Below are 22718 nucleotides of genomic sequence, written 5' to 3' on the forward strand. Positions count from 1 at the left end.
GATTTTAATATCGACCTCCTTCAGACTGACTTGTTATTACTATCACAGCACTTTAACTGTCATCAGAGCACTCTGAGTGTCGGAAAAGGCAGAAAAGTAAAGAAATGTTCTTTACATTGGAGTCACGAAGGCGAAAAGACAAAGAAAAACAAAGAAAAAAGTAATAAGAAAGATGGGAACGGTTGGACAGAATTTCGGGGAGGAGAGGACGCCTGAACTCCACCTCACAGAAATGAGTTTTCACATCACGATGGCCGTCTGGGAGGGAGTGGCCCCCGCTCTTTGTCAGCGTGTCCCCTGGGTGACAGCACGGTACCCTAACCGCTGATAAATACACAAACAAACAAGAGGTCGGGAAAGGTCGTGAGGTCACGGGGATGTGATGGGGTTGGTGTAAGGGTCAGCAGATGCACGTATTTATGACCTTATTTAACCTGCTGAATGAGGCGGGAGGACCCAGATCCTCCTTTATTGATTTTACAATTGATTCTGCAGTGAGAAGTATTCAGCTTCCTCTCCCCGTCTGTCTCCCTGCGTCTCAGAACACACTTTTATCATTTTTATTTGTCTGTTGCCCTTTGTCCTTGTTTCTCGCCCTCTACCCTCGTTCTTATCTCTCAGTTTGCAGTTTATTTCTTCATCTCCTTCTGGTTCACCTCCACCTTTGTTTTAAGTGAAATCTCAGTCTAAAAACTCACATCCTCTCCACTTCTTCCCTTCAGCTGAACATTTCCTGACTCCTCTTTGTCTCTGCTTCCTCCTCGATGGACAGATTGGTACCTGGTACTCAAACAACACCTTGGCCATGAACTCCACCTCCCTGGATCTCAACGCGTCCGAGACGCTGGCGAACAAGACGCTAATCGTCACCACAATACTGGTAAAAAGCTCTTCATACACAGTTGAACCAGCACATTTCCATGACTTTGAGGCAAATGCTCTGAAACAAACATACTCTGAAACGATCCGATTCTCCTTAATGGTTCTTATTCATTACTGTGTAATAACTTTTGAAAATATTTTTAATTCAGAACAGGATTTGAACTGTATATTAAATATATCCAAGGGACTGTTCATTATTTATGAGAGGGGAGGGGGAGGTGCAAAAAGTGGGAGGCACGTCAAATAATTTTTTAAGCACTGAGGAGGGACTTATGTTTATTTCATGTATGCTTAGCGGAGGGGCATCCATCTTTAAATAGCTTTATTTTCTATTTATTTTACTGCCTTTTTTTAATAAGAAAATGTGTTCTTTTAAAATATATATATAAGTTTTGCCTTTTTTTTTCTTTAAAAAATGTTTTTTGCTGTTTAAAAAAAACATTTGTGGCAACTTTCAAAGAAAACATTTTGGAGATTTTCATTGAAAACATGAAAAAAATATTTTGGCTTTTTTTTCTTTACAGCATGTCTTCCAAACCCAAGCATGTTTTCTTAAAAAATCACTCAAATAACACCATTTATCACAGCCAGAATCTGTAAAAACAGACATGATTGTCGGATTTTCATATTTACAACGGCCCTTGGACACATTGTGTGTTATTATACAGGTCTGTGAAACAGATTTCCATGACTTTTCCTAAACTTTCAGGGAATATTTAGTTTTCCAAAACTTTTCCAGGCTTGGAAATTGCTATTTGCAAATCCCATGACTTTTTCAGGTTTTTTTATGACGAACCCTGTCTTTAATATTTCACCATAATGAAACATTAGACATCACTGAATCAGCCGTCTTAAGATGTCTCTTATCTTCTGACAGGAAAACCCGTACGTGATGCGTAGGGCCAATTACCAGGACTTCCAGGGTAATGAGCAGTACGAGGGTTTCTGTGTGGACATGCTGCGGGAGCTCTCCGACATCTTGAAGTTCTCCTTCAAAATCAAGCTGGTGACGACGGGCTGTACGGAGCCCCGGAGCCCAACGGCAGCTGGACCGGCATGGTGGGAGAGAACTCATCAACCGGGTAAGTGGAGGCAACGAAGTTACCAGAATAAATTTTGGCTCAGTGAATGTCTGCAAACCATGGATACATTACATTTGTACATTGCTCTGTAGACAATACATTGGAACTTTATGATTGAAAAACACTGTGGTTAACACGTGGTTAGGTTTCGGCACGAAAAAAAATCACTTCGTTATGTTTAGGAAAAGATCATGTTTTCACTAAAAATCCCTTGTTTTGGTGGCTAAAACACAGCAATGTCTTTGTAAAAATTAAGCATTTTTCAGGCATGATTCCTGGTGGAAACACAGCGATGGGGCGGTAAAAAGATGACCTTGTTTAATGGTGAAAAAGCCACTGAAAACACTTAAAAACAACCAGTTTTGTTGTCTGTTGATTGCAAACAGCAGTCTGAAGCTTGGAGCCATCCTTTCTCTCCTGCAGCTGCAGACGACAGTCAGCTCATATACTACATAACCTTTAAAACCTTGATATGATATGAATGAAACACACAAATCTTACACATCTGTGGTTTGCAAAAACGTACAATGCCAACATTTTCTTCTGGCGACTGGCTGGTTGCGAAGGAGGAGGGTAACAATAATTTTCCACTTTTTGTCTGAAAAGTCAGATGATCCGTCCATATTAAAAGTTTGGATTGTCCAGTTTTTATGTAGGCTCCTAAATCCCATTTATGTCACGTGGTTGCCAAAAACGGTGTTATCAGAAAATGAAGCCGTAGTCTATTACAAACATGTGACACACATGCACCTGAAAGTAAAAGAATGATTGGAATTTGATGAGTTTCCTTGAACCCACCGGCTAGGAAATGGGATTATTACAAGTTTCACAATTTATTGCAGTTAAATCAGCAGAACTGTAACCCTGACTGCTTCCTGGAAGAGAGGAAACCTAGAAACCTGATGAATAATTTGGGGAATGGTTAGGAGTAAATTTATTTCCTATGACTTTTTACTTTTTGGACAGAATAAACAAACAGTTCTTGGACTTAATTTTGGGTTTTGATTACTCTTCATGGATGGCGGCCATTACTTTTGATATTTTCAATAGATATAACAATTATTCAGATGCAGTGAATTTGAAAAATAACTAGTAAGCACTTTGAAAAGGGTCCTGCATTTCAGAAAATGTCTTTTACATACACATACACTCATACATATGTATACACACAATGGCCTTTATTTTCAGAACGTTTCGTCCCAAAAACATCCAAAAAAAATGTCTTCACTCTCCAAAACATTTTCTCACTTTCCTAAAATGTTGCTTTTTTTCAAAACTGTATTCAAATCTTTAAAACGCCCTCACATTTCACATTCTAAAACTCAAAACGCTCCAAAAGTACGACAGCGCAAAACACAACCCTGAAACACAAACACAACCTGAAGGAGTGAGGACCGGACGAAGTGTCCGTACTCTCAGGGTGTGAAACTCAAATTGGTCCTCGCAAGATAGACTGCAAGGGCTGTCTCACACACACACACACACACACACACACGCGGTCGCCGACACTTCTCCTTATCGTCTTTACTTTCTCGCGCAGCTTCGTCGCGCAGGCAATTCTCAGCACAGCTTTAATTAGACTCAACTTGACTTAAAATGAGCCACTTTCCCTGAGAAAACAACTAACAGGGGAAATTGGGCTTCGGCTGAGCCACTTAATGCGTCCTCAGCATCTCTGTGTGTCTGCGCCGCTCAGGGCCGAGCAGCTCTCCAGCACTCCACCACCAGTATAATTGGCCGACTCTTGTGTTGCTGTTGAGGGTGCCATCACTGTCAGCTGCTCGGAGCCCACGTCAGGCACCCCTGGCGCCCGCCCACCGCCGCCTGTTGCCACAACAACTAACGCAGAACCGATGTTCGAGCGAGTGCAATCATCGGAGAGTGTTCACGAGTGTGTGTTCACTTGGCCACAGTCGATATGCTGCTTTAATGTGTGAAATATTCTCTGTGCGGTCACACTTGATCTGATTCTAACAACATAACCTCAGATATGGATGGTGGGGCGGCTGTGGCGCTGAGCGTAAGGTCGGGAGTTCGATCCCCGGCGCCTCCAGTCAACACGTCAAAGTATCCTCGGGCAAGATACTGAATACCAAATTTCTCTGGATCCTGCGCCATCAGAGATTGAGTGCATATGAACGGTGACCGAGAGCACGCGGCACCATGTCCGGTAGCCTCGACACCGGTGTGTGAATGTCGGTGTGGATGGGTGAATGTGACATGTACTGTGAATGCGCGAGACAACTGCAGTTCATTTACCTCTTTACCATCTCTGCAGTTTACCTCTACATCTAATAATAAACTTGGAGGGAAGCCCCAAATGTTTCGGACCGAAGGAGAAAATGATCCCTCTGCTCCGGTGGAAGTTTGCTCTGACTTTTAACAAATGAAGAGGAGGTGCAAATGAGAAAGCAGCGCTGTTCCTTTATTATTATTATTACTTGGGGCTGGTTTTAATTGACTTAATAAACTGCTAATGTGCACAGAGAAACCGTCAGACCAAAGAACACTTAATGCAAAGTCGACTTAATAATACTCAAGGCTCTTATGGTGCCTTTGGGGTGTTTCTTTTTACCGTTTTTGCAAAACGGGTCCAATTGAAGTCCAGAACTGTAACTCAAGTAGTTAAACTTTTAAAACCTGGATGAACATCATTGTTTTTGAGCTGCATCCAAAGACTTCACTGGTGTTTGAGCCTTTGAACCCTGAGGAAACGGATTTCCTTTGTTTTAAAAACATTGTCGGTAAAATGAGCAACTTGACAAGAATTGTTTTGCAAACTGCAGGAAACAAGTTTGGCAAATTATTTATTTAAATTTTTTTTTATGAAGGAAATATCTCCAAAAAAAATGATATTTTTTTACAAAATGATCATCTATCATCATATACCTTGAATTATGTAATTATTTATTGATTTTTCACTTTTTTTCTTTGATTTTTTCCCCTCTGATTTTTAGGTGATTTCCATGCACTTTGTTGCTTTTATTTATTATTCATTTATTTGTTTATTTTTGCTACTTTTGGGTCATTTCTTTCACCTTCCCATGTTTTTTTTTTTTTTTTTTTTAGAAATCCGGACATTTTGCTCAGGTTTCAAAGGGTGAATGAATTTATTTCATTAGGCATTATATTCAGTTATTTTTGTTTTTGTATGTGTTCACCTAGCAAAACTCTTGTCACAATTTAAACCAAACAAACTGTCCACCATGATGGAGTGGTTGGGGCTGTTTTACAGTCGAGTCCCTGGAAAAAAAAAAAGATGATGGCATTGTGTGCATTTTTGCAAAAATACATTATATTTGTGTGTTTTTAGTGGTGTAGTCATCTGCAGACCACTGTTCAAGACTAAAAAACAGAATCAGTTGTGATTTGACTACTCATTTCTGTTTTTTTTTGCCATTCTTGAGGTGCCAAAAGGGGTGTTTTGACCTGCTGCTCTATTTCTCTCATTGGGATTATACCCCCCAAATCAGTATTTTAAAACTAAAACATAATCATTGTCTTGCTTCCTGTCAGACAGAATTGTCGGCATGTAACACTAAATGGAGTCCATTTCCATCTGCAGCCTGACATCGCATCCAGTCTAACTGATATCCATGTGCGAGCGGGATTCAGTTTTCCTTAATCGATCACTAATCTAATATAATGTTAAGTACAAAGTGATGGATACACTGACATACCTCCATTGCCGGGATTTTAGGAGAGAAGTGGAACAAAAATGAAAATAAACTGCAGTGTTCGGGCGATATCGAGAAGACGTGGATTTAGGACAGCTTCCATAGTTGTGCCGATGATGTCCATAGCACTTGCCATTGTTGTTACGCCTCATTAGTTCTGGTGTACCATTGGACAGAACACGTCAGATCAACATGACAGTGCCGTTGGCCCTGCCTGTAGCACTCGTTGGCTGGTTGGAGTCCCCCTGCAGCGCTCTTTCATTTCACGATGAAAATGACCAGAATCAGTAAACTCAGACTCAATGGAGTGGGGAGATTCAAATGTCTGCACCCAGGCAAAATGTTTTCCCAGCTGTGCCTAAACCTAACCACACGTTAACCGCATGTTAACCACACGTTTTACCACAGCGTGATGCAGCTATGATAATGTGCAAAAAAGTAATGTATCCATGATCTGCAAGGGTGCAAAAAAACGTACAATGGTAATGATTATTCTGGCAATTAGGTTGAGTTTGAAGGGTCAGAGAAGAACTTGGATCTTGTCAGTGCAGCTTCTCACAAGTACTGTGGTACAAATGTGTGTTTGTGGTGTAAAAGCTGCTCCACAATACTGCAAAAAACAACAACCAACAAATACACTGCTGTTTGTCACGTCGGTGGCTCCTGTCTAATACCGCTAATAACACACACCAATTATGCATTAGCTACACATAATGCTGATGATAATGGTGATGGTGGCTGATGATTGTGTGTGTGTGTGTGTGTGTGTGGTGTGTGTGTGTGTGTGTGTGTGTGTGTGTGTGTGTGTGTGTGTGTCAGAAAAAAATAGGAAATTGGGAAACACAAGCAGACCCATTAAGAGCCTAATCAACTGTCTTTTTTCTTACTAATTATACAGAGCTGTTTTTCAAATTACACTGCGGGATCCCTCAGCGTGGAACGAACACACACACACACACACACACCACACACACACACACACACATGACACACACACACACACACACACAAACTCAGGCCAGCAGGTATTCACACACACTTTTATCTTAGTAGCCAGGGACTCTTTAAGCCTTTTATGGAAATGTGTGTTAAAAAAATTACAAAACGTTTTTTGTCTGTCTTCTCTTCCTGTACACGAGTTGTGCTGATCTCCTCTCATTTACCTACATCTGTTGCTGCACTACACTTTACCCCCATCTTACACAACATACAAACAAATGTGTCTCTACACACACACACACACACACACACCATAAGGCCCGCCGGTCTTCTGTGTGATGAAAGTGGGGTGAAATTGTTCTACTGAGTCGTTTAACAAGTGTCTACTCGTTAATCAATTAAGTGTTTAATTAAGGAGCAGAGAGGGAACGTCTGGGGGTCCAGATAAACGCTCCTCTATGGATCACCACTCTGCGTGTCTCTGTTGACTCCAAAACTTAAATGAGATTATCTTTCAACTTTAATTTCACTCCGCTCGTGTTTGCCCAGCAAGGTTAAATCCATCATTCACACGAAGCTCCTGGATAATAAAACACATTAAAGGGCATTATAAAAGGGCATAAAGATGTGTTTTTTTCACATGACATAATCACATATGGCTGGCTGGCGTAAATAGAATTAGAATTAAATTAAATGTTTCTTGATGCTGAAATAAAAAACAAAGCAGATCTCCTTCATTCATTCAGCAGCAGAACAACATTAACGGGGCAAATTGAGATAACATTGTGATTTTGCATTAAACTCTTCATTAAACACACAACACAAAGTCCCAGTGTGGTGAGAGCTGAGTTATAATGAGAAAGTTTTAGAAGAAAGAAGAGTCCTCAGCCGTGGAATGTAATCAAAATTCATTATGTAACATTTACCTTTTTTTTATGCATTTTCATTTGTTTATGTATATTTAATTGGCATTACAAGACCAAACAGATTTTCTGCAATTATTGGAGAATGAAAGCAGACAAATATAAGAAATATATATATATTTTTTTTTTTAATGTATATTTTGTTTCTTAATTTGCTGTTTTTGTAAAGTTTATGGGCACAGCGCACAGGTGAGGTTGGGACTTTACTTTATAAAGAGGGAGCCATCAAATGCCAGACATTGAGCTGCACACATCCAAGAGGAAGCTGCAGAAATTTCGGAAACAGCGCCATGAACAAACGCACAAACAAACAAACAGAAAAAACTAACAGTGACTTTGGTCTCTTTGTTTGACACAATTATCTGTACGAGCAGACCAGAGAAGACAGTATGACTTCTCTGGTGGTCATAACAACACTTAATGAATGAATGTCTATGAATAAATAAAATGAGACAAAATAAATATTGAACATTGTAGTTAACATATAGTTATGTTCAGAAAAAAACCCAGTAGTATCATAAAAAATATCATGTTTCCACACACAGTACCCACTTTTCATGTCACCATCCTGGCTGGAAATGAGGTACTATTTTGGTAAAACAACAAATTTTTGTGCCTTAAAGCTGCTGGAAAAATAGCGACAGGTCGCTGCAAAACACAGAAAAAGGTGCATAAAGTGGTGTTGGCAACGCCAATGACTTGCTAAATCACAACTGGTTTTGTTGTTTGTTGGGCTCAAACTGTGGTCTGTAGCTTGGTAGCGTCTCGCCAAGCTGACACACCATCCACCGTGAAGCGCCAACAAATTCTTATGGCGACTGGGCTGCTTATTGAGACATTAATTACCATAAGTAAGTGTTTTTTGTGCCTTACCCTTCGTCTGCCCACAACAAAGTCTTCCTACATAGTATGTCACTTTTCACGTATTGAGACATTTCTGTGCTTCCAGCTACTTTGAGCCACCAAAAGTGGGTATTTTAAGTCAAATATCATCTTTTACTTACCATAACTACTTATTTACTTGTTAACCACGGCATTGTTTAAGTGCAGGGAAGCTGAAGTTGCAGCACAGTTGCTACATTATATCGAACAAATGTAACATACTCGTGTTGTGCAGAAACATAAAATACCAGTTGGGTTGGCAATTGATTTGGGACTTAAGCACTGATTTGACCTGATTTTGACTTTTTATAAGCATTACACTTCATTTTAAAAGGTAGAGTCCTGCACACTGCTCTTACATTCAAGATTTTATTGAATCAGTGCATCAAACTAATAATTCTGTCACTTCAGATCTGCAGAGTGTGACTCATGCACTGATTCAATAAAATCCTGAATGCAAGAGCGTCGTGCAGGGATCTGCTTTTCTACAGGATATTGAGGTCCCCATACACCTGCATAATAAACAATAGATGTGTGCGGCCTAAATTAAAGTGTGTCCTGGCTTCAGACGGGACCAGTATGAGCTTCATGATTTACCCAGTGAGCCACACGAGGAACAAAAGCTCTTATTTTGCAGTTTTTAGTGCCCTGCCGTCCCCCTGAGAGCTGCACAATAACAATTCACTGTTATCTTGTAATGCATTCAGTAACAACTGCGACTTCTGTACAATAAAAATCAATATTTCATTAAAAGCCTCAGAATCTCTTCAAAGAAGGTTCAAACATTTGGAACAAAGGTGTTCCCTTTAATTGCGGCTCCCGAGGCTGAGGAATCAGTATAGTTCAACCTTGTAATAAGAGATGGCCGTTTAATTGGAGCCGGGGTGGTCTGCTGGGCAGTCCGACGTGCCAAAATATCAGTCAGAGCAGACAGTAATCGTCATCTGCGCATGTGCTGCTGCAGAGAGACTATTAACCTTGAGAAACACACAAGTGCAGTTTTATATGGTGGGCGGTGTTAGCTAGACATCGCAAATCACATTTCATTGTACATTTGCAGCCGCCCAAAGGTTCAGCTCGAGTAATGAAAAAACATTTCTTTGTTTTACAAGAAGGAAAGAGAGGGATGTTGATAAAGGTAGAAGAGGAAGGTAGAAGGTAGATTTATTAGTCTTTTTTTTAAAAACAAAGTTTGAAAAAAAATGAAATTACAATTTGTCCTTGATCCTGCTACATCTTTGTAATTGAAGGATGAGTTGATTAAAATCACCAGCTGCTATGAAAATTACATCCAGTTGTTTTGGGCATGTTGCTGCTGGTGGCATCATTCAGTTCCTGCAGTGCATTTTTTGAATTTGCATCAGTCGTCCTTTCGGTTCTGAACATGATCCGCCCATCCGGTGCAACAGGTTGATCCTGGATGTCAGGGGTTAACCATGTCTCTGTGACTCACCTGACTCACCGCTCAGTGTATGCTGTTGGTGGGGATCCTCTGGCATTCTGCTGCATTCAGTCCAAACCTCACACAACTTTTCCCGATTTTGATAAGTGCTTCTCTATCGTAGAAAAGTCGTGCTTCCCCAGAAAAGACCATGGAATTGAAAAAATAGAAAAAATTTAGCAAAAAAGTAGCCAGGATTTGAGGAGCTACTAGCTGTTGCATTGACACGCCCTGCTGTTGTCCTGTATACTAAAATTAAAAAATATATATATATTTATATATATATACTAAATAATACTAAAAATATTAAATACTGATAATAAATTTAAAAAAAAAAACCATTTCAAATATTGGGAAAAATGAGCAATTCGCACAATGACGCTGGACGAAGTATATCTTTATTCTTTTAGCAACTGGTTTACTACTGGCTTAACCGATTGCATATATTACTTTTAATATATGTTTTGAGCAAACTGATTATACAGGCAGTTAATATAGGCCGAATATTCTGTGGAAATAAAACTGAGTCACCATTGGGTGAGTAACTGATAAACAAATGGTCATTTATAGGGTGACGTGTTCCTTTAACTACGCACCAAAAACATTGGAAATTCAGTGTGAAATTTCTATGTTATATTTAAATGACACACGATGTGTTTTAATTATCACGACCAAACATCACTCGTTCTCTCTGATGATGTTTTGAGACTCAACACAGATTCAAACACTGTGCTGTTGAGGAAATGTTGGGATTTCAGGGCTGGATCAGAGAGCATATCATTACAGAAAAACAATATTCCTGAAGGCGTTATGTTTCCTCCAAAACGTTTTCTGTTAATGCAAAACAGTTGAACTCTCCATCTTTCTCTGTGTTTCTCTGCAGAAAGCAGACCTGGCGGTCGCCGGCTTCACCATCACCTCAGAGAGAGAGAAGGTGATCGATTTCTCCAAACCCTTCATGACCCTCGGGATCAGCATCCTCTACCGGGTTCATCTGGTAAAGTCACCTCTGCACCCTTTATTTGATTTAGTCTTGTACCTTTTAACGGATTTAAACCTTCAAAACCTGAGCAAATCGGCTTGGTTTCCCTCAACAAATGGAAAGAAGCCAATGAGCAATTTAAGAAAAAATGACCCAGAAATTAGTTAAAGAAGTTAGTTAGTTAGTTAGTTAGTTGGGTTTTTTTTCTGTCTCTTGCCAGTTTTTACTGATATCACCAAAAGAGAAAAAGAAGGTACATAAGATAAATTAAGTTACAAAATATTATTCAATCTATGTTCTTGCAAAAATAATGAATGGCACAGTGAAAGATTTTCACAAATTTTACAAATCTACAGTTTATCTTGATAAAGATGTTTTTTCTTATCTTGCATGCTTTATCCAGATAGCGAGCTAATCTAAACGTTTCATATCTAAATAACCAACTTAATTTTTGAGCATCATCCATATGAACAAAATCAATATCTGTTTTTTATGTTACTAAACAAAAATGTGTGCAGTTCCACATAAACAGGGTGGTGAAAAACAAAATGTAGAAATCTGTGATTAAAACTACAAGGAAATTACCTTACAATTAGCATAAAACATAAAAAATAAAAATAAATTTGATATCACTTTAAAATATAACTATGATAATTATAAATATAATTTTCACTAGATTTTTCTTCTTTTCTTTTTCCCTAGAAATTTTTCCTTAGCGTTTTAAAAGTAATTCTCTAAATTTCTAAATTTCTCACAATTTAACGAACATTTCTTACCAAGTCTCTCGTTGCCTCTTTGACCCATGTTTATGAAATAAATCAAACCAGTGCGTTTAAGGTTCAGGGGTTTAATTACTCTGAGAGGCGTCAGGAAGCAGCACAAGAAAAGTGCTGCCGATCCAGGTTTCAAAGGGTTAAACTACAGTCTGCCATTTATGGCCAAGCCGACAGCTGAATAATGTTCTGTGTGGATCTGAGGAAAGAAAAGGAAAAAAAAGGATGCAAACTGTCTTGAAAACAGTTGAGAATATAAGAATCTGCACAAATAAAATGCAGCTATAACCGTGATGTAATCGTGTGATCGGTTGGGTTCAGAGTTTAGCTGGTGCAACGCTGATTTACAGCAGATAAAAATGTCAGTTTGTGCCCATTCAATAAACCCCAGCGGCCTGTTTGTTTTTTCCAAATAAGCGTTTTTAAGAAGTTTTTTAAAATCTCCATTCATTTCTTAGAGCGTCTGCACCTGTTGACATTTTCCGTCTCTTTCTTTCTCTCCGTCTGATGAATCGAGAGCAAAAAAAAATGCTGCAGTCCCAACAGCAGCCGCCTCCTCAGCAGGAGCTCGGCCGCTGGAGGCAACAACAGTCTCCCGACCGCCGGGGTCACGCAGTCAAACTGTGAGTTCAGGACGAAGCAAAAGCAAATATTCCTGCGACTGGAGAGATCACGCAGGGGGAGAAGTGCTGGGAGAGCAGATAAAAGCAGAGCTGAGGACACAGATAGAGGGCATGTTTCTTCTTCTGCTGTTTTTTTGGGAGAGGAGGGGTGATGTGGTTCAGTTGGGGGGAAGGTGACAGGAGCTGCTGCTTGGAAAATATTAGTTTTTCAGCCTCTGAGGGCGGATCGGTGACTCTGCCTCCCTGACTGGAATTTGAAACATTAACTTCACGCTCGTTCACTTCCTGTGAGCGAGTCTGACAGAGGTCTGCTCTGGTTGAAAATTTGGGTGAACAACCTGCAAACAGGCCAGCGAGTCCTTTATGTATTTGCATAGAAGACGGAGCGAGGACGACGTGTTTCCTGTGAATGCTGAGAAGTCAGACATGATCAATTATTTCTGCCTCCAGAGGAAAAGCTGTTGAAATATTTTACTGGGGTTCAGTTTATGCTTTTTTTTTCCTTTCTTACCCGCTGATGCGTTTCAGTGTCAGTGAATTCAGCTCAGATAAATAAATATAGTGAAAAAAAAACCTCCTGTATGTGAGAACACCTACAGGTGATGGACAAATAACAAGAATAAATACCAGAGAATATGATGAAATCCAAAACAATAACTCTGCAAGAAGCTTTGTGAAGCTTCTGTAGCTCTCTGGAGTCGATACTGCATCCTCCGTCATATGTTCAGGTTTTTCTTTATGAGCTCATGTTGTGAGTCCGTAACCAACACGTTTTCATCCCATCTCATCAAATACTACTGCACGGTCAGTGCTGTTCACGTCTCCGTACGACGTGCTAGTTATTCTCTCACAGCTGTTACTGACATTTCAGGACGGTGTGTCAGTTCACACCTGTTAAATGTGTTGTGTCTTTTCAAAACATGCTTACGTATCCACAGGAAATACACAGTTTCTCCTTATTAGATTTTTTCAAAATAAACTTCCAATATTGGTAAAACGCCTTACAATTGTTTATTTCCTTGTTTAACAAAAGCACGTAGTTAGGTTCAGACATCAAGGTTTGGCTCACCATTCATTCTTTAGGACACCGATGATGACATGACGTACGAACCCAAAATAGTTATTTTTGGGTGAAAACAAAACAAAAAAGTCTGTTTTAGCTTCTGTTAAAAACTATTTATGCACCCAATCCTTTGAGTTTTGAAAGGATTCAGTGAGAAGCATGAAGTTAATTTTAGACCTGGCAGAATCACACGAAATCAACGCAAAGACGAGAACAAGCTTGAACTCACTCTGCAGCTTGAATGGACACAAAGACATGATGAGGGCCTTCAAAATCGTGTGTGAGAGGCTGGATAAGCAACAAGTCAACCAATCGCCGGGAAAAAAACTTATTGCATACCAAAAGATTTGCACAGAATGAAAATGTGTTTGCAAATATGTAACGCTAAAGTGTGTTATCAACTGACACGAGGAACAGAGGGGGCAGTCGAGACTTAGGAAGCCCTTCTTGGCCCGGGTCCAGTTTGACCGCGGCCCTGAGTGAGAGCACCATCGTCAGCACGGCCTGTTAGCCAGTCTATCTACTGTGTATAATGGTCACCAGTGCTGCACTTGATAACAGCCGCCTGGTGTTTAGTGGAGTGAATTTATGGAGTCCCGGTTCAAATCCCAAGTCAAGTTCTCCTCCGCACCGAGTCCACCGATCTCTGACTGCTCGTCAGCTCGATGGCGTGAGGACGTAAATCACCGCCGCGGGCCGTTACCGTGAGTAACAGTGCGCTGCCCGTCAACTTAATCCTGAAATAAACACTTAAGAAAATGAAGTTTGGGACGCCGCTGTGCGAGGACGGCCTCGGCTGTACACACATTAAACAGCTGACTGATCACTGAGTCAATACACTGAGGCACTAACAGTGGACTGGATCAAACATGGAGGACAGATGGTGGAGGGGAATACTGATGAGCTGCAGATGTACAGTATCTGCAGGCAGCGACACTGCAGCACATCAGCAGTCTGCCTCAGAGGAGACGCATCATTATGTTTTACTGGCAACAACAAATAAATACATGTTTTATTAACATTTAGTGTTATTAGCAACGACATTAAACTTCTGCTGTCGGCCACTGGTTTGCCACTTTTAAGGACTTAAAGGGACAGTTTATCCCCAAATAGAAAACACACATTTCTCTTCATCCCTGCAGTGCTATTTATCAATCTTTTGGTATGAGGAGCCGAGTGTTGGAGATATAATATCTTTATTTTCTGCTCCGAGCAGCCTGTTCTCACTCCAAAATCGTCAAATACCACCTTGTTTGGCATCAGACACCAATGCCAAATTATACCTTTACAGCGGTATGATACGCAGCCCAGCAGAGTCATTTTGTAATGGAGCAGGACAAAACTCAACACAATGTTTTGATACGACGCCGGTCAGCTGGTTGGCAGCTGTTGCAGCAGTATATGATACGACACTGGATGGCGTCAGTTTGAAAAACTGTCAGTTACGGCGGAGCTGGAAAGTCGTTATAGAGCGGGCTTTCCGTTTTTCACACCGGAGCCTGCTCTCCACGTCCATGAATGTTGAGCCAAACCATGATGCGTTTTTGCAAACCTAACCACATGCTATTGTTTACATCCTAAAGCTGGTTGCCACATGCTTTTGTTGTTTAAACCTACCATGTGCTTTTCTTGTCCAAATCTTACCACATGCTGTCGTTAATTTCCAAAAGGTAGTTGCCACCCACTTTTGTTGCCTTAACCTGAACACCCGCTTTTCTTGAAGTCCCGGCATTGGTTGCTGCATGACTTTGTTGCCTAAACCTAACCAAGTGCTTTTGTTGACCTCCTAAAGGTATTTGTCACATGCTTTTGTTGCCTAAATGTAACCAAAAGCTTTTGTTGACATCCTGAAGTTGGTTGTTAGATGCTTTTGTTGCCTAAACCTAATCACTAGCTTTTGTTGACATCCTGATGTTTGTTGCCACGTGCTTTAATTGCCTAATTGCCTTGCTTTTGTTGACGTTCACAAGTTATTTTTCACGTGCTTTTGTTGCCTAAATCTAACGACTAACTTTTGCTGATGTCTGTGAGTTGGCTGTTACATGCTTTGGTTGCCAAAACCTTACCACGTGCTCTTGTTGCCTAAACCTAATCCCCCGCTTTTGTTGCCCAGACCTAACCAAGTGTTTTTGTTTGTTTCCCGGTGTTGATTGCGGTGCCCTGAAGCATCAATAGCAGATGCAGGAGGATACCTCGCGCATGACTTGTAGACGTTAAAGTCCTGAGAAAGTGGCGACGTGTCACGACTGAGAATGTGTTGCTCGGGGCACAAACACGCCTCTATATCTTTACATAGCAAACAGATGTTTGCTGTCACATCTATGAACATCGCATACAGCACTTTGAACAAAAAAGCTAAAACACAGTATCATGATAACTGGTGTGCGGTGGATCCTGTATACTGTAAGCACAGAATTTAAAACAGCAAAATACACTCTGCACGAGCAGTGTACAAAACATCTGAATGCTCACAAGCTCTTATCAACAAACCAAAACACACTCAATCTTTTAACTTCTCTGCAACTCCCAGAGTAACAAAATGAACAATGCAATCATGTCGGGGAGTATAAAGAGCTTTATACACATTATAAAACACACCCACACACACACACACTGCATCTATCCAAATAGCTTGCGAGAACACTTAAAGATGGTAATCTTTTTAATTGCTCAAGCTGTTGACTTATACACACACATTAGTGAAGTGCCATCATGTTTATCAGTGTTCTTGCCCCCTGGTGTTGAACAGTGTAAATTTATATCTGCTGTTGCTCCCAATTCATTAGTACTCAATATATTATCACTCTGCTTTTCGCTGCATCGGAGTCACAACAATTTATTACAGCGCGTACAAGCAGCTCTGACATCACCACCTAGGAGATACCAGCTGTGTTCGAGGGAGGCGGAGGGACATCGTTATTAGTCAGACAAATGTGTGATGCTCACTTAAAGAATATTTATGAATTTGATGAGAGACCAAACACATTGTAACTTGGTTTAGTTCGTTTCTGTACTCGTCACAGATCCATCAAAAGTGCCTTTAAGCTCTTTTGCTCTTACTTTACCTGTTGTTTTGTATTTAACATGTAGATACAAAGACTTTAGAGACACCATGGTTTAACAAACAGTTATTTACTGACCATGAACAGCTAATTTAATGTTTACCAAGAGTTCACACAATGGTGGCTAATGTTAGTAAGCCAGCCAACAACACAAAACATGCAAATACAAGAACTTTGGCGTTCTGCATTTCACCGAATAGGGCTTTTCCACGGAAACCTTTTGCCGCACAGAGTCAAACCGTGCTGCGTTGGTTTGCATTTCCATGACCAGAATAAACACGCTGAGTTGCACCAAGTTGCGCCCGTCTCCATGTACCATCTTCTGAGTTACTTCAAAGCTTGTCTGAGTCCAGTCTCCATTATTTAAGCAATAAGCGTCAAGCAAAATCATACCAGCTAGAAATTAATGATGATAAGCAATTTCCTACCAACAACCACTGCACACTGCAATAGTGAACATAACTAAAGATGGCACTACTTTTAAAGGCCCAGACACACCAAGCGGACATGGAAGAACTCACCGCGATTGCTCTTCTTAACTAAACCTAACCAATCCGTCCAATGACGGCAGTGAGTACAAGTCAGTCATAGCGAGAGTTGGACAGGTTATTCTTTCAGGATTATACAAATTGCAAGTTAGCATCAGGGACATCATCAAATGTCATAACAGCGAACGCAGAAACTCGTCCACTCAGTAGTCTCCCTTTAGAGTCTTAGTGTTATATTTTTATATACTGTTATACTATTTTAACTCAAATGTTTCAACTTGTTGTATCAACTTGTAGTATTATTCAGCTGAGTTGGAAGCTTGTCGCCAGTGATTGTGGGAGCCAAGTTAAGGTTGTGCTTTCTCTAAGCCAATAATAAAAGCGAAATCTGTATTTTTGTTTAAAAGTTCATGTTAAAGGGAATAAATAGTTGAGTGTATCAAATAAGTTAAGTCATTGAAAAAATGTTATAAGTCAGATAAAAATTGTTTGATGTAATTCATGTGGATTTAGGAGAGATATTCTGTAAAGGTAGCATTATGGTGGCTTTTTTTTGTTTTTTGTTTTGCTTCAAGGGAAATTCGGACAGTTGAGGCTCAGTTAAGGACAGAGCAACATGGTTTTCTCACTGTTGATTTGATTACTCCTGTTAGACGATATCACAAAACTGTGGATTAAACTACTTTGTTTCATACTTTTTTTAACATCAGAATCCTGTTGAAGTATTTTCCTCTTCACATATATGAGTTAATCAAAGGCTATATTTGAGCTTTAACCCACTACAGTAATGTTAAAGTCACGCAACAGTGTCATTTATAACCCACGGTTACCATTTGACTTCTAGCAGTTGCATCTACCCCTTAAAAATTACAACAGTGGTGTTAATTTTGAACATTATCTCGTTGAACAAAAGGTGTAGGCATCATAAACTTTTGTTAAGCACAGATCTTCTTTTCTGCAATAATCCATATTCAATAAAAAAACCCACAGGCCTTTTGCCAAGGAAACCACGGCGACGGTTCGATAACTTCTCGCTTGGACTTAAAAAAAAATTAGTCGTTTCTGCAATTTAATATCACTTCATTATCCAGTCTGACGTCAGATTTAAAAACTCTGAGCTGGACCCAATCACCCTACATTAGTGCTGGATCTCTGTAATGCTCGTGTGGCTGAGTGGGAGCGAATCCCTGCAGCAGCTTCAACATCTGGTAAAACCTGAAGAGTGAAGGCTGTTGGAGCGGCATGTTAATGATCTATCACGTACGGGTCTGGGTGTTCACATACGTTTCACTAATTACTTCACCTCACAACTCTCTGGTGAGAACGTTAAGGCTGAGTGACCTACGGGGGAAGCTTTTGAAAGCAAGTGTATTGAGTTTTGGGTGATTGGCAGCTTACCTGACACACGTCTGACTCGTCCCGACTCGGTGAACTCACCTCTCTGACACCACATCAAGTGAGAACAAGCTCTGAGGATTGTGGTCATGTCCCCCACGTCTGTTATCTATCAAGTACAAAAAGAAACACGCCCTCCTGCTGACAGAGAAATGTCTAAAACGCGGCAAACAAACTTTAGGAAATGCAACATAGTTTCTGAGATTGTTTTTGCTGGTTTTTGCTGTTTGGTTAATGTAGTTTTACTTTGTAAAGTTCCTTCTTTACTTTCTCGTACAAATGTCATTGAACAAATGACTCTGTCACAGTAAACATGAAAAAACTTGGTTTAACCCTTTAACAGTCACACTAAGAAATGCCTTTGCAAAAAAACATTACAGACCGTAGAATATGTTAACAAATTGCATCACTATGAAGAAAAAAATTTTTCCCCAGTATAATACATTGTATAAAGTGCAAAAGTCAATATAATATAATAGAAATCTGAAAATAAAAGTAACTACAATAAATAAACAAAAACAGATACAAATAAAAATGAATCTATAAAAAAATCTATTTTATATTTAGATATGATCCAAAAAAATCAATGTTTTATCACGTATATTTTTTTAATGTATGGTAGAAAAAACAAATGTTCAATTTAATATAATTAAAATAGAATTTCGTAGAATCACAGCATAATCAAAATACTAAAATGCATTGTATAAAAAACAGGTTTTAATGCCTGTTAAAGGGTTAACTTGTGACTCAGTTTAAGTAGTTTCATATCTGCGCTGTATATTTATTGAGGGCGTCCGTGTGAGCCTGTGCCACAATTTTAAGTTTTTAATGTGTGCAAATGTTAGAAACACAAGTAACCCACAAGTATTGACGTCCGGTCGGCGAATATCAAGTCGTTAACTCTTGAACCACTTGAAACACTTGAAACTGCAATTTAGGGTTTTATCTTGTTGTGTTTGCAGGTTTATGCGCTGACAAACTATGACGGGCTGAAGGGCAGAAAAAAGGAAAACTACGTAATTTTCATTTTCTAAAATACATGCATGTCAATCAGAGCGTGAAGGTTGTGTTTGTGAGCCCGAGACGTTGACAGCTTTCTGTGCTCCGAGACCGGCAGATGGTCATTATCACAACTCACTGCTGCCAGCTGGAGACATTAGAACTTCCTCTGGTGTTAAACTTGTGTTTTCGCATTTAAAGGTCTTGTGGTTTGATGTCGAAATTCAGTGACGCCATTCAAGTATGAAACACGCCGGTCTTCAAATAACAAATACACAGAATTACAGTTATAGCAATGTGCAAATGATCAGCATTATATGGGTCAAGTTTTTTGGGTTTTTTTGCACACATATAAAACAAAATAAAACCAGATAGTAAGAGTGAAAAAAAAATAAAATAAAATAAAACACATGCAACAATAGCCACAAGTCAAGGGGCTATTTCCATGGCAACAGTTCTTGAATGAAACGTTAAACTTTTGTTGTGATTTGGCCTTTTTTTTCACGACAGCAGCGTTTTGGAGGCCTAAAAAATGCAAACTTTTAAAGCTGGGTTCCAGAGTGTAATCTCTTGAAAACACCCCCCTTCTGCCGCCATGTAAACTGGAGAAGCATGGATTTTGTAAGAACGGTGACGTCGTTGCAGCACTTAGTGCATGCAGGTGGTCTTCTTCTATGGTGCTGCATTACAGTTACACCGCCATCTACTGGCCTGGCATACTACAGCGTTTTCGGTTGTTTTTTGCAGATCTGTTTACACGAGGATTGTTCTCAAAATGTTTTCATATGAATGCAGATTTTTTTTTAAGCACAAAGGAAAGACTTTTTTTGTTTTTAGTAGGACTTTTCTCGTCTAAACATGGCCTTAAATCAGTTTCTTTTCAATATAATGTAGATTTCTTTGTTTCTCCTGCACAAAAAGGAGGAATAAATAACAATAAAAACAAAGTGCACAACAATAACAACAACATCTCGGCCAGCAGCAAAATTGCTTTATACTTTAGATTTGAACCCAAGTTAAAAACTTCAGAGTTAACCTTTTTCATTTTGAATATTGGAAACAATTCTAATTAACTGGAATGAAATCACAATTAACAGAGAGATTTTGTGTGTTTCAGGGCCGTAAACCAGGTTACTTCTCCTTCCTGGATCCGTTCTCTCCGGCTGTCTGGCTCTTCATGCTGTTGGCGTACCTCGCCGTCAGCTGCGTCCTCTTCCTCGCCGCCAGGTAACACACCTGCCTCTGCGTGTGTGTGTGTGTGTGTGTGTGTGTGTGTGTGTGTGTTCACACCCATAAATAATCAAATCACAGTTGTCATCTCTCAGTTTTAATATTTGCCCTGAGAGTTGGAAGAGAGGTCGTGGATTCATGAAAAAAATAACACTGTGTTTGTCTTTGTGAGACGACAAAATAACATGAATGTCAAGTCGTCGTCATGGTTTATTGTTTTGTTGTAACTTTATTTTGTTTTAAGAATAGGTCTTTCTGCCGCTCTTTCTTTGTGTAATCTCATCGTTCACACAAACATCACATTGAGTTTTTTACTCTCTAGTCGATCACGTAAACACAGTTATTATGTTGTTTCCTTCCGTGTATAAAGTGTAAATGCATCAATCTGTCCGCTCCGCTCACCTCTTCCTGTTTCTTACCTCGACAGTTTAACTGTGTCTGTCTGACGCAGGTGAAACAAACACATTTAACATCGCAGCTGTTTATCTGGAAAAGTCTTAAAAACAAAATTTGTCATTTGGTTGCATAATCTTAACACAGCTGAGTAAAAGTGTTTTTGTACAAACCCTGACATTAAATATTTTTCCATCAGGCCCAAAAAAAAAAGTGTCCCGACATGAACCCACGTAGTTTCAATCCGAACCGAACCCGCAACACATTCTGGCTCTTAGCTTGTGGCCCTAAACGTGTTTGTCTCTGCTGTAAATAAAATCAAATGATGTACATTATACTTGCACAATACTTTGTTATTAAAATAAGCCGGCTGACTTTGGGTTTAACCGCCTCCAGGGTGAAAGTTTGTCTGACCTATCTGCCTAAACTTGCATTACAAGCAAAAAACAACTTAAGTCTGAGATTTTTTTCTTTAATGAAAAAAGGTGTTTTTTTTAATATTCATACATTTATTTCAAGATAAAGTATGAGCCAGATTAAAAAACTATTTTTCATAGAAAAAAATTGTTGTTTTTTAATTAAAATATTTATTACAAGCTTGAGTCGACTAAAGCATAAGCCTGATTAAAAAAAGGTTTTCTATTAAAACATTAATTAAAAGATGAAGTCAACTAAAGTAAGAGTCTGATTAAAAACCTGAATTTTCACTGTAAAAAATATATATTTTTATTAATAAATGTATCACAAACTGAAGTCAACAAAATGCAACCTGGATTTTATACTAACAATTACGACAAGCTAAAGTCAAGTAAAAGCCGATTAAAAAATCCACATTATCATTATTATTTTTTTATATTGAATAACTTATTACAAGCTAAAATACAACTAAAGAACCAGCCTGCATGCTTTTTCTCCTGCTTAATATTCAGTAAAGCCCAAAAACTGTTGTATGCCATATTTAGTGTATTTTATAGAGGTTGTATAACATTTATCAGGCAGGGGTTAATGGCAACACAGCACATACATTATCCATAACATTAAACTATCTATAAGGTTAAAAAAAACAGTAAACACCTGTTACACACACTGTTATTGGAGTGTAAACTATTTTAAATTGAATTATTATGATTTTTTTAAATTATTTTTAATTGTGTCCTTTCTACTCTCCAGGCTGAGCCCCTATGAGTGGTACAACCCTCACCCGTGCCTGCGGGAGCGGCGGGACGTCCTGGAGAACCAGTACACGCTGGGAAACAGTCTGTGGTTCCCAGTGGGCGGCTTCATGCAGCAGGGCTCGGAGATCATGCCCCGGGCTCTGTCCACCCGCTGTGTCAGCGGAGTCTGGTTCGTACACCTGCACACGAACACGCACGCTCTCGTTGTTTATATCAGTGACTTGCAGAAATATAGGTTTAAATCTCCCAACCTCGATGTCTTCTTTTTTTCTACATGTATATATAATCCATCGTAAATCTTGACTCACATCAAAGAAATCCTCAAACAGTCGTGGTTATTCGGGAAAAAAAGGAAAACGTGCAGCTCATCCATATGAGAGGCTTTGAGAGGCTGATAAATGGAAGCAGTAGTTTTTTGGGCTGAAATATAATAGATCTGCAGCCTTTTGAGATCAAACAGGTTAGATCTGTGACTTCTTAAAACTTTGTTTCACAGGAAACTTTTGTGAATATTTAATGTTTTGTCTGATTTCTTCTCTTTTATCATCATTTCATTTTTTTTATTTATTTAACTTGAATAATTATCTTTTTTTGCTTTTCCATTGAGATCTTTGTAATTTCATGAATGTGTCACAGCTGCTTGTCCTCAAATTACTATCAAGTTCATCCTCTCCTCTCCTCCTCTCCTCTCCTCCCCTCTCCTCTCCTC

The 22718-nt window shown here is 39.4% G+C and overlaps 1 protein-coding gene across 1 annotated transcript in view; it reads left to right on the plus strand.

The window, feature by feature from the left end:
- The window catches only part of LOC121958114 (glutamate receptor ionotropic, kainate 5-like), an 80925-nt gene that overhangs the window by 42309 nt on the left and 15898 nt on the right, over window positions 1-22718 (plus strand). The window contains 7 exon segments of the mRNA XM_042506986.1: window positions 773-880; window positions 1760-1886; window positions 1889-1947; window positions 1950-1964; window positions 10710-10823; window positions 20329-20438; window positions 22005-22178. Coding sequence (XP_042362920.1) covers window positions 773-880; window positions 1760-1886; window positions 1889-1947; window positions 1950-1964; window positions 10710-10823; window positions 20329-20438; window positions 22005-22178 — 707 coding nt within the window.

The sequence above is a fragment of the Plectropomus leopardus genome, chromosome 18, assembly GCF_008729295.1.
Source record: "Plectropomus leopardus isolate mb chromosome 18, YSFRI_Pleo_2.0, whole genome shotgun sequence".
NCBI lineage: Eukaryota > Metazoa > Chordata > Actinopteri > Perciformes > Serranidae > Plectropomus > Plectropomus leopardus.